General features: G+C 37.8%; 1 protein-coding gene across 8 annotated transcripts in view; it reads right to left on the bottom strand.

Annotated features, from left to right (window-relative positions):
- Positions 1-12,050, bottom strand: part of SIPA1L2 (signal induced proliferation associated 1 like 2) — a 147,997-nt gene that overhangs the window by 45,922 nt on the left and 90,025 nt on the right. For 4 of the 8 annotated variants that reach the window (XM_034765105.1, XM_034765108.1, XM_034765106.1 and 1 more), the window contains 4 exons: positions 7,641-7,898; positions 4,132-4,227; positions 2,396-2,496; positions 1,746-1,849 (listed from right to left, as the gene is read on the bottom strand). In XM_034765105.1, the coding sequence (XP_034620996.1) occupies positions 1,746-1,849; positions 2,396-2,496; positions 4,132-4,227; positions 7,641-7,898 (559 nt within the window). The remainder of the gene's footprint in view (positions 1-1,745; positions 1,850-2,395; positions 2,497-4,131; positions 4,228-7,640; positions 7,899-12,050) is intronic. The other 4 variants (XM_034765107.1, XM_034765110.1, XM_034765112.1 and 1 more) reach the window with 2 other exon arrangements.

Genomic DNA, 12,050 nt, shown 5'->3' with positions numbered 1-12,050 from the left:
ATTAAATCTTGACTGATGTGGAGAAAGTGAATAAGGAAATGTTATTTACTTCTTCACATAATACAAGAACTAGAGGTCACCCAATGAAATTAATAGGTAGCAGATTTAAAACAAACAAAAGGAAGTATTTCTTCACACAACACAGTCAGTCAGCCTGTGAAACTCTGCCAGAGGATGCTGTGAAGGTCAAATCTAACAGGGTTAAAAAAAAATTAGATAAGTTCATGGAGGATAGGTCCATCAGTGGCTATTAAGGATGGGCAGGAATGCAACCCATGCTCTGAGTGTCCCTAGCCTCTGTGTTCCAGAAGCTGGGAGTGGACAACAGTGGATGGATCACTTGATGATTGCCAGTTCTGCACATTTCCTCTGAAGCACCTGGTATTGGCCACTGTCAGAGACAGGATACTGAACTAGATGGACCATTGATCTGACCCAGTATGACCATTTTTATGTTCTTATGCTTTGGATAGGCATCTCTCAGTTTTATATTAAGTGACTGATTGAGTAATTCAAGGATAGAGTAATGCTGTGCTGCATTCAAATACATATAACCAAGTCATAATAAATGTATGAAGTTCAGTGAATAGAACAGTATTTCAGGTATTGGTACTGAGTTTAATGTTATTCATTCTACACAGTGATTCAATCCTCAAACTTCCGGACAACTTCTCCTTGCCTGAAAACATCAGGAAGTAATTTCCCCCATGTGTCGGATTGTATAGTACTGTAAACTACAGCATTACGAGGGTCTTTTTTTTCCAAACATCATAGACCAGATTCACAGCCTGTATAAATCAGAAAGCCAATTTACTCCAGCTGAGAATCTGGCCCCATAACCTTACTGAAATTATTTTACAAGTAGTATCATATAGTTTCCTGGTACATCTAGTAAGACTTTTGTATTACAAACATACAAAATGCTATTAAGGGAACATGGCACTTTACTAGTGTTTTTTTTCCTTTTCCTAAATCACAAGACACTGGCCACTATTAAATGCAAGGTACTGAACAAGGTGGACCAATTATCTGATCCAATACTTCAATTTCTATGCATCTTTTCTTAAGGCAGCCACAGCATTTGTATCATACTTAGAAAATAAATCTGTTTAATAACTTTTAACTTCTAATCCTAATGAAGTTTACACAATATTGGTAGGCAGCCCTACCAATATTTACCAATTCTGACATTTCTCAGTGCACACAATTTAATCCAGCTGGAAATCATTAAAAAACAACCAAAAAAACCAGGCCTCCACTTTCACACCCACAAGTAAAAAGGCACAAAAATATAACAACATTTAACTAGATACAGTCTTTAGAGGTGGAACCTTTGCCCAAATAAGAAGAAAGCTGATTGCTGATAATTATAGTACATATGAATCCCATACAACAGGTCAAGAAATGATATGCATGAATGTAATGTGTATAATGGGAGGTACTCCTAAGACTGAGCAAACCAATGTAAATGAAGCTCTAGTCAGACAGCAGAGTGATGCTTACATTAGTAAGGATTTTATCCCTGCAATGTCCCAGAAACCAGAACATGACCTTTTTAATGTACTTAGTTTGAGAATACTGCATCCAGTCCTGAATCAGAGATCCTTGCATAGCTATGCAAGCCTCTCAAACGCCAAACTGTACTTCAGGAATTACTAAAACGTATTTTAAACATTTAAGATTCTTGCAAGTGTCTTTTCAGACCCAAGTTTTTAACAGTAGAAGAGAAGTTTGAACAGACTTACATGAGAAAGTTTGCTTGGCGAATCCTTGCCATTGCCTTCTTTTGGTAAAGCCCGGTCTTTGTAGGAACTCAAGACTTTGGTGGATGGTGCATGCCACTTCGTTTCTGCCATAAATAATTGTGTTTTAATTTCTGATTTCTAAAAGGATGAACATACTATACAAAGAAAAAAGCACATAGCTCAGTGCTTTAAGCATCAGGTTTGAGACAACTAAACCCTGTGAAATCACAGGTTCAAACCTTGGCAGACTTTGCTAACCCTTTTGTTGTTCCAAAATAATTAAACAGACTTCTATGCAGTCCACTCTGTGTGAGGCTTTTGAATGAGACCTTAGAAATCAAAGTGTTTGTTCTGAGCCTACTTTAAATATTCCATGGCACTTCCTATAAAAGAGTAAGAATTTGCCTCAAGTGTTCTTTGGCCAAAATCTATCCTATTCTGACTGCTAGACTGCTTGTTTAATTTCCTCTTACCACCTCAGAGGTGGCTGCATTTCACTGATACTGCATTCATTTTGAAGCATTTTAGGATCCTTTGGGATAAAAGGCTCTATATAAATGGAAATTAGGATCATCATCAGAACCAGTAGTTAACTTTACTTGTATATCCTAGGAAGATTATTTACTTTTAATATATGGTATTATTATTACCAGCATATCTGGTTCCTTCCAAAGTTTCCTCTCGTTCTCTGCCTCCTTCACACTCCAGTGGACCTGAACCTTGGTGTTCATGAAGTAAAGGGGATTGGCACCTTGTAACATAAGCAGACAATCAAGTTGTTTCTTTCTTAACTACAAAACTGATTATCCCACAAGGAACTTTCCAAGGTAAAAATCTTTGTAGGTCATTAACTGTAAACAATCATCACCACCCAGCAAGCAAATAACATTGGGAAACTTGTTACTCTAAGTAAAAATATCTAAGTGTATGTTTCTTGGCAGAACACTATTTAGGATTAATTATAAACAAACAACAATGCTAGATTAAAAACCCCTATATTTTTGGGGCCAAACAGTCAAAGCCCCACACAATGGATGGACCATGAAAATGCATCAACTAGCTGTTCCATGGACCAATTCCCACTTCTATGCACACAAATATCTGACAGGATGTGCAAATGCAGGATTCTACTAATGAAATGGGTGCACAACATATTTTGCATCTACCGAACAGAGGTTTGAAAGTTTGCTGTTTATTCAAAATCAGAATTGATGGCTCTACACACTTCAGTACTAAATCCATTACTTGAAACATTTCCACTTTCACAGATGTCAGGCCCTCTTAATCTGAAATTCCTTGAGCAGGTTCCAAGACACTACACATATCTGCTACATGGGATATTTTACACATAATCGAACATGTCAAGGCAATATTCTGCTGATAACAGACAAGAAGATTATTTCAGTGTCCATATTTTATTATAAAAATAACTTAATTAACTCTGAGTAGCATGTCTCAAGTGTTTTTAAATTAGGCAACTTGTGTATTTCTGTATCTCAATATTTAACAGCAAAAATGTTACCAAGCAGTAGATTCATCAGCCAAAGTGCAACATTCACAGTAATGAAGAACAGATCTCACATAGAAAATATGTAGCAGAATTGAGAGAGTTAAATGTTTAGGTTCACCAAAAAGTTAACATATTTTTGTGAAGGGGTTCCTATTCACTAACAGCTCAATTGTGACTCCTCCTCTGCAGGGAAGTAAGGGGAAGTAACAAGCCCCATTACACTCATGTGAAAGAACTACCCATATTGCTGGAGCCTGCCTGGAGAAAGAGACCAGCTGCCGCTGGGATACTACTCAGCCCCCGTGCAAGTGGCTAGGAAGTAGATGTCACTGGAGCAAATGCAGAGGGAGAAATAATTTGCACCAGCAAAAGGACTGGCACAGAATATTACCCCCACTAAAGCAAAGGGGAAATAGAAACCAGACCGGAACTGAGGCACAATCTGGTTCCTGCACTTAGGTTGTCCTAATCCAGCACTAAAGCACTAACTAGTTTGGTTCCCAAACTGTGTTTCCATACAGATTGCATGAGAGATCTGTAACTCACTGCTTCCTGTTTACTTAGGGAAGTACCTTATCACAAGCATTTTTCCTGATCCTCATTAATTTGCAAGGGATCTCAATTTGTGGGTAGAAATTCACAAGTTTTCCACACTAGTTTGAGAACCAAATCCTGAACTCAATTACAGTGGTGCAAATCTGGAAACCCACCACTGATTTACACTGAGATATCTCAGATCAAACTAGGGCTGAGATACCCTCTATTTAAACTACATTTCCATTGCAAATGGGACTATAATATTTAGCTTGTAGCATAAACTCTGTTTCATAAAGAATTATTTATGGGAGTTGCAGTGAGATATAAAATCACCAGTACCCGTCATATCCCACTTGCTGTCTCCACTGGCTACTCCCGCTGGGTCCTGGGTCACTGGAGGAGGACTGGTTGCTCGGTGAACTTCTGTAATGTTGACTAGAATCATTAACAGTGCACTGAGGTATTTGTGGAGTTTCAACATCTTTAACTGGTCTGTTATTTATTTGTTTTACAAATAAATTCATTTTTACAATTAAAAATGAGGCATACAGATTGCAGTTTGAATACTTTAAGTATATTCCTATTGGGATTTTACAGTTAGACTTATTTCTTACAATTCATGTCATTTAAGCATTTTAGAAAATAATATTTCCCCGTTTGTTATTGGCAGGATATTTCCATATGTAAATCTTAAAAAGACACCATGAAACACAAAAGCAGAGGACAGACTAGGTTTTAACAGACTAATGGCCAAATCCCACTCCTTACTGATATAAGTAGCCTCATTTGAACAAATAGATCTACTTGCATGAGTAAACAAAGCAGGACTTTGCTCAGTTTTGAATATGGGAAACTCCCACAATGAAAAATAGTGCCTTCCCACCCAGAAACAATTGCTAACGTGTACTATGATATACACCTCTACCCCGATATAACACGAATTCGGATATAACCCGATATAACACGAATTCGGATATAACGTGGTAAAGCGGCCCTCGGGGGTGGGGGGGGGAGAGAGGGGGTCTGCGCACTCCGGCAGATCAAAGCAAGTTTGATATAATGCAGTTTCACCTATAACGCGGTACGATTTTTTGGCTCCCAAGGACAGCATCGTATCGGGGTAGAGGTGTACCAGAAAGGGTAAGGGCTTTGATTACACTATGGAATGCATAATATAAGTACCTTCATCCAACTGAGAACTAGGTCATCCTTCATATACATTATGTGGGTAATATGAAGGCATTTTAAGGGGAATTTTATTATTATATTTTTAAAGATCATCATGTCTCACATTGTTAACTGTCTCTCTTACAAAAATTCTTGTATTTCCAGCTATTTGAAATATAATCGCCAAATTCTACCTTAAATCGCTCTGTTTCACCTTGCTTCTCATTGCCAATTTACAACTCCACTATTTTGTGTCTCCCAACTCCATAATCTTGACTCCTCATCCTTCTTTCATTTCCCATTTCCTTCACATATCCAGTTTCTTCCTTTTTAATCTCTAAAATTCATCCTTTTCTCATTGTCCCTGGTGCTATATAATCCGCATTTCTCTTAACCTAGTAATCTCCCATATTACTGTAACCTTCCTGTCTCATCTCACTGCCCTTCCTAGCCTCGACTCCTCTCCAAACTGTCTGAAATGCTGCTTCTAAAGTAATCACCTATTTCCTAGAAACTTTCTATTGGCTTCGTAGTCTGACCACAGTAAATCTGAGTTTCTCATCCTCACCGACAAAGTCCTATATAATACCTCTCCTATTTTTCATTACTCAGTATTTAAGGCCGTAGGCTAGTTCCAAACCTTTTTTTATTCATCTTCCCATCTCTCTATTTCGTGGATTTTACCATGCTGCTTCCCATGTCTGGAAGAGTCCTCATCCATTAGGTACCATCTCTCTTCTCAATATCCCTTTTTAAAACCTCACCTCCGCAAGCAAATTGTTTTCCCTTCTTGTCATCGTTAATCAACCCACCCTGCCTCTCCTGAACTGCTACCCAATGTTTTGTCTTTGTTAAACTTGTCCTATTTCTATTATATAGTAAGCTTTTCAGGGCCAACAATGGCTCACTATATTTAAGGACTCAGTCCTGCAAATTATGTATGCAGGTGCTTCACTTAGTTATGAATGCTTATGTTTGTAATGTGCTGTGGAAATTAATAGCAAATATTTATTCAACAATTAATAAAATAAGTAGTTTTCTAACAGAGCTTCACAAATCCTGAAAATTAGATATTCAGTACAACTGCCTGTTTAACATTGGACTTTAACAAGGAACACAAGAATGGGTCAAGCAAGGTGATTTTAAGTCATCTAACATTAAGTGTGGTTGGATAAAATACATTTTTGAAACAAGATGTAAAATATGCAAACCATTAACTCAGAACCTTCTTTCCCTAAGGACAAGTTTTAAAATGTGCCTTACTATGACTAATAGTCTAACTGTGCGTGTTTTAAACAAAATGTAAAAATACTGTCAATTATTTCTCCTTAAGTACAGTAATAATTTATGCTTTTTGGGGCGGGGGCAGAAATTTTCAAAACCAATACATGACAAATTTTAGATTTTTATACAAATTAGGAGATTTCAGTCATGAGATCTGTTTTGCTTGGAGATTAGTGAAACTGTATGGTTTAAGGGGAAAAGGGCATAAAGGAGGGACAATTCCAAACAAAGAAGAAATTAATGGGGAAAGAATTCTGTTTAAGAAACAAATTTGTTTAATTCTCACCAAATAACGTAAAGAGTCAAATGCATTTACATAGCTTTTTTAAAAAGAGTTGTACCCCTTTTCAAGAAGTAGGAGTAAAATGATTTATAATTACCTTTAAAATACCTCACCATAATTTAAGAGGTTTGATATTTTTACATCACAAGTTCTCTTTTGTTTAATAAACAGTGGAAAAAAAGCAAAGTATAAGGACTAGTAATGAATTACAGAATCCTTTGAAACTGTGTCCAGAATACAATAATGAGCTTAAACCATTCATTTTGCAAGAGACAGGTTTGTTTTTATTTATGCTTATCACTCATCTAAATAGGTTTCCGTAACGTCACTGATTGTGCCTCAACTTAGAGTAAAAGTAGCCAGTCAGCTTCTGGTTCATTTCATTTGGGGTTGAAGGGGATGGTTGGTAGTCCTCATTGGGGTGAAGTTATGAATAGTGATGAGTGAATCACTCATTTTTCAGTTTGAAAAATCTAAAACATTTTGGGGAGAGTTGCCAACCTGAAAAGGAGGTTTTTCTTGCTGAAGTGAAAAAATGTTTTGTTTGACCAGAAACAATTTGTTTTGTTTTGTTTTATTTTCAGCTGGTTTTTACATCTTTTTGTTTTCTAAAATAAATCTAGCAAAATGTTGAAACAAAAGATTATTTCAAAATGAAAAGTCAAAATGTTTTGGAAATGTCAAACAAAACATTTTGCTGTATTTATTTATTTTATTGGGGGGGAGGGGACGCAAAACTATTCACCAAATTCAACCTAATTTGAGTGGGATAGCTGAATTCATGGATAGCTTTGGTCTACCAGAAACTTCATTGTTTAGTGAATAAACTATTAGTCCACAAAATTCTGCCCATCTCTAGTTATGAGTAGTACTACTGTACACTATCACTTATCACTAAACCCAGATGTCATTCGTTTCAACTAGGATGAACTGTGGTTCACTGGGTTTACTTTTGCACTTAATCTCAAACTTAAATCCCTGTTAAAACCCAACAGAGTAATGTATGAATGATCAAAAAAGGCTTTAAAAATAACTTCATACTAAGGCCTAAAAACAGAGGTTTACAAGTGAAGCATTTAGGAAAATGACAGGAATTAAATGCAGAGTATATTACCTTGCACCATCTGGCAGCTTTCTATCAAAGGAAGTGCTGCGAGGAATGGCTGTCTGAGCCTGCTGAAGAAGCTGCTGGCATTGCAGTCTGTCAGATGTTCCCAGGATTGGAGATGCGCGAGAAAGAGGCTGCCCAGCAGGAGTCGGCACCCGATGCCAAGTAGTATTCCTTCTGAAAGGAGTTTTATACTCACATGGGGTGCCTTCGCTGTCGAGCTTATATTCCACCATGGGGATTCGGCATAGTTCTGAACAACCCCTGCAGGGCAAATAAAAATGCCAATAAATCTTATTGGGGGGGGGGGGGGAACAACAACAATCTTTCTACCATAAAAGGTATGGGTATATTTTTCTTACAAATGCTAAAACATCCCCATATAGCACTGTCTTTTGCACACTTCAAAAAACAAACCACTTATCTGACAAAAAAATAATTTAAACTATTCACTACTATGTGGAAGCCAGTGTTTCAGATGTGTCTTTCAAAGTGAAAAAGCAATATAAGATACTAAAAGTTAATCCATGTCTTAAATTCTGCATTATACAAAATAAAATCTGAAAACTATAAAGATTGCACAGTTAAGCATTTAGAAGTCAGGAAATGCCAACATTAAGGTTGCAAATGCAGTCTTAACTTTGTTCCCTTGGGTGTACGCATCACACTACAAGTCAAATTATACGATCACACACGATTTCTCAATTTATACAATATCATACAAGTTAAAAAATATTTAATGTGTAGTTTTTCCTGCAACCTTATATACTTTTATGTAGTATCTGGCATTATTGATTACTTCTCTGTGTATGCCAGGCAGAGTGTACTAAACTCATTTCTACTCATACTACAGATTCAATAAACAGAGAAATCGTGAAAATTTGCTTTTATAAATATAGGCCTCAGAAGTGTGCAGCTAAAATAAGTCAAGTCTACTACCTCATCACATGAGTTATTTAACTTAAGAAAGGCTTTCCTGTTTCTTGAAAAGAATATGTATATTCATCATTGCTGACTAAAGCAAAACACATTTCTTAGGGAAATCTAAGAATTTATACAAAAACGTTCAGTCTCAATCCTGCAAACGCCTAAGCACCTGATCAACTTTGTACAAGTGAGTTATGCATACAATTTAATAGGATTGCTCACTGTGTAAAGGTACTCAGGTGCTCCAGCATTTGCTGGATCAAACTCTAACAATAAAAATATATATACTATGTTCATTTTCAGTGTTGCAGCAAGTATATAAAATGAAAAAAAATATTATCAGATCCTAACTACTTTATCCAAGTTTGGTGAAAAATAAATTATGGTATAGCAGTAGCAACTACATTCTCTGGATATTCCATCCTCACTGAGCATTTTCCAAACCAGGATTGCAGGGGCTGAAAAGCACTGTCCCTGTAATTGCTGGTCCCATCTGCTGTGACACTGGAACTGAGAGCAGGGGAAATGTCTCTCCTGTGATCTCAATACTCCCCACTGCTGGTTCTGAGGCAGTGAGGAGGAAGCACCTTGATTAGAATGCCAAGGATTGAGCAACCAAGAGTCTATAGAGAGAGGGGGGGCATGTAGAGGGGTGGAAGAGGCTGAGACAAGGACAGGCTAGAAGGACAGCTGGAGCAGAAGGGTCTGAGTACGCTGAAATACATCCCAGGATTTCTGAATTTTGGCATTTCTCAATGCTGTGCCAGGGATGTTCTACATCTGGCTGGAAAATTCAAATCCGCCTCCGCTGTGCCCCCCACCCCCATGTAAATAGTAATAAATAACCCACGATCACTGCTAAGTACTTTTACAAATGGACCTTTCTAGCCTCCTCTGATGCATTCTCATTAATTAGCTCATCCCAGTCTACCCGCCTGCTTCCAAGCTCTCTATAAAAATAACTAGCAGATCATTTAACCCTTTCCTGCCCTATAGACACGCTTAGCAAGGTCTCGATTAATTTCACCTTGCTGAAACTCCTTTCATTAGCAGCTATGGTTACAGGAAGATAGCAAAAACTATGCAGAGCTGTTTCTGTGTTAGGGAAACTCATCTAAAGACTTTTTGTCTATATAGCGAAGGAGATCAATGGGCGCCTTTGTTTACAAGTCATCCTTAAAGATTCACTTGCAAAAAGTGGCAAAGAACTCCATCTCATTCTCAGTACTCAGTTTAAATCCCCAGGGTTAGCTGGCTTGCTAAACTTAAAGCATGCCTCTTTAGGTCTTCGTTGTTGATGCTCTTCAGTTTCTCGTCTGTCAAAAAAGCAGCCCTTTTTATGATCACATCCTATTTACACATCCTATCATCAAACTGTGTTAATATTGTGTCTAACTGGGGACTGAAAGCCTCACATTCAAAAACGTTTTTGGGACCTGTTGACCTTTCATCCTTTGCAAGTTTGCCTGGCATTACTTTCCTCCTTCCTTGAACTGTATGAAAATCCCTACTTTGTCAGCCTATCAAGCAGCAGAAGCAATGAACCCAGAAGCCCATAATTCTGATAAAGCATCGCAAAGACCACCAAATAAACTGCCAGTTGAATGTCAAGATCTGGACTCTGCAATTTTTTGCACACAACATTCATTTTTGGTCAGTATAGTAACTAAGGCCCCAAAGTTATGAGTTATTACTATTGAAGAATTGCCCAGACATCAAGCCTGTTTTAGAAAAAGATAGAACAGATTGAAGTGAGAATAAAAACTTAAGGTCTAACAGCAAGATTTCTTCAGACTGTGTGAGCAAACTCAGAATTGCTGCAGCCTTTTACAAGAGTGTACCACTGGTGCTGCTCAAGAGACTTCCCCTTTTCCCTGTCTGTGAACGAGTGAGTGAATTAACTAAAAATTAAATTACAGACACCCCCCGGGTTACACAAACCCGACTTACGTAAATCCGCACTTACAGAAAAAGTTCTGTAAGCTAGAAATAGGAGGGGTTTTTCTTCTTTTTTTTTGGTTGGCATAATTGTCGGGTCTACGTTTCCAATTTACGCAAAATTTGAGTTACGCAAGGCGTTCCGGAACGGAACGCTTGCATAAGTTGGGGAGCATCTGTAATATCAAACATTAAGATATTATATATTAACAGATACAGTAGTGAAAAATTGGGTACCTGATGGAATCTAATATTGTAATTAAATGAAGTTATATTTATAACAGGGAAGTTGACTATAAAGTGATCCAACTTTGGGCAAAATATTGCAAACTTTAATGACAGGGTTTACTCCTGTAAGCAGAGTGATGTGTGAGAGGAGAATGCCTATTAAATTGAAAAGTAAGATCTTTGAGATGGTAATTGGGCTGCACTTTTGTAGGATCTAAGTACTGGGTACTGACTGAGAAGAGCAGATTCTGAATACAGTTGAAATAAAAATGTTAAGATGGATGTTTGGGAACTACAAGGATGGACCATGTTTGGAATGAATGAAGTTTGGAATGAAGTTGCTGACCAGAGTAAAACAGATGGTCCCAAGATAGTTGTACCAAAGCTATGGCCTCGCTTGTCTTACACAAGCTAGTATGAGGAGATGTGTTCCATACAGATACTGGAAAATCCCAGCCCCAGTTGCAAGAACAGCCAATGTGATGTCTTGTTCCCTGATTGGATGGTGACAAAGGATGACTCATTTTGGTTGGATGTTTCAAATCTTTGGAAGAAGAACAGGTCACCATCTGATTGGTCCACACCAGTACCTCCAAGAAAAGGAACCAACTTGGACCACCCAGCAGAAATAGGATAAAACAGGTCTGTCTCCTTCAGCACATTGCTTTCTGAAAGCCAAAGATACATGGAAGAAAGAAGACTGAAGTCCAGGATCAGACATCTGGAGTCCTCCTGGTGACAAAGTACCTATCTCAGACAGGTACCTTTAATTATCTCTTTCTATTTTCTAGCAATTTGGGTTGCCTGCTAACACATCAGGGAAAAAACTATAGTCATGTCTGTCCTTTGCTCCGCCCGTGTTTGCACTGTCAACTCCTGGTGTGAACAATAACTGAGTTGAAAGCTGACAGCTGAACGAAGATCTGATGATAAAGTAACAGACTTTTTCTTGGGTGACAGGTCAAATCAGTCAATTGATCACTTCCTGAAACTGGGTACCTAATTCGTATGGTGGTGTATACGCTTGTGCATGTGATCTAAAGATAGGCACACAGTAACTCTGTGACATTGTTTTGTAAAAGATTCCAATAATTTTGTTGTAAAGCAGCTTTAAAACTCAACAAGTTACTGTTGTTAACCAAGACTGTAGAACACGTGTGTATGATAGGGTAATGGTTTTATACTGCCCTTCATGTTCTAGGTGCATACAGACATAAAATGAGGCCATGTGTGCAAGCTTCTTGAACTGCACTCCATCTATATTGTCTGTCATAAATGTAGAAGTAATGTTAGATGATTGGGAGTGTTAGATTCTGGGTTTAA

This window comes from Trachemys scripta, chromosome 3 (genome assembly GCF_013100865.1).
Source record: "Trachemys scripta elegans isolate TJP31775 chromosome 3, CAS_Tse_1.0, whole genome shotgun sequence".
NCBI classification, from domain to species: domain Eukaryota; kingdom Metazoa; phylum Chordata; order Testudines; family Emydidae; genus Trachemys; species Trachemys scripta.
The sequence above is the reverse complement of the archived record's forward strand: the minus strand, read 5'-3'. Positions and strand labels throughout refer to the sequence as shown.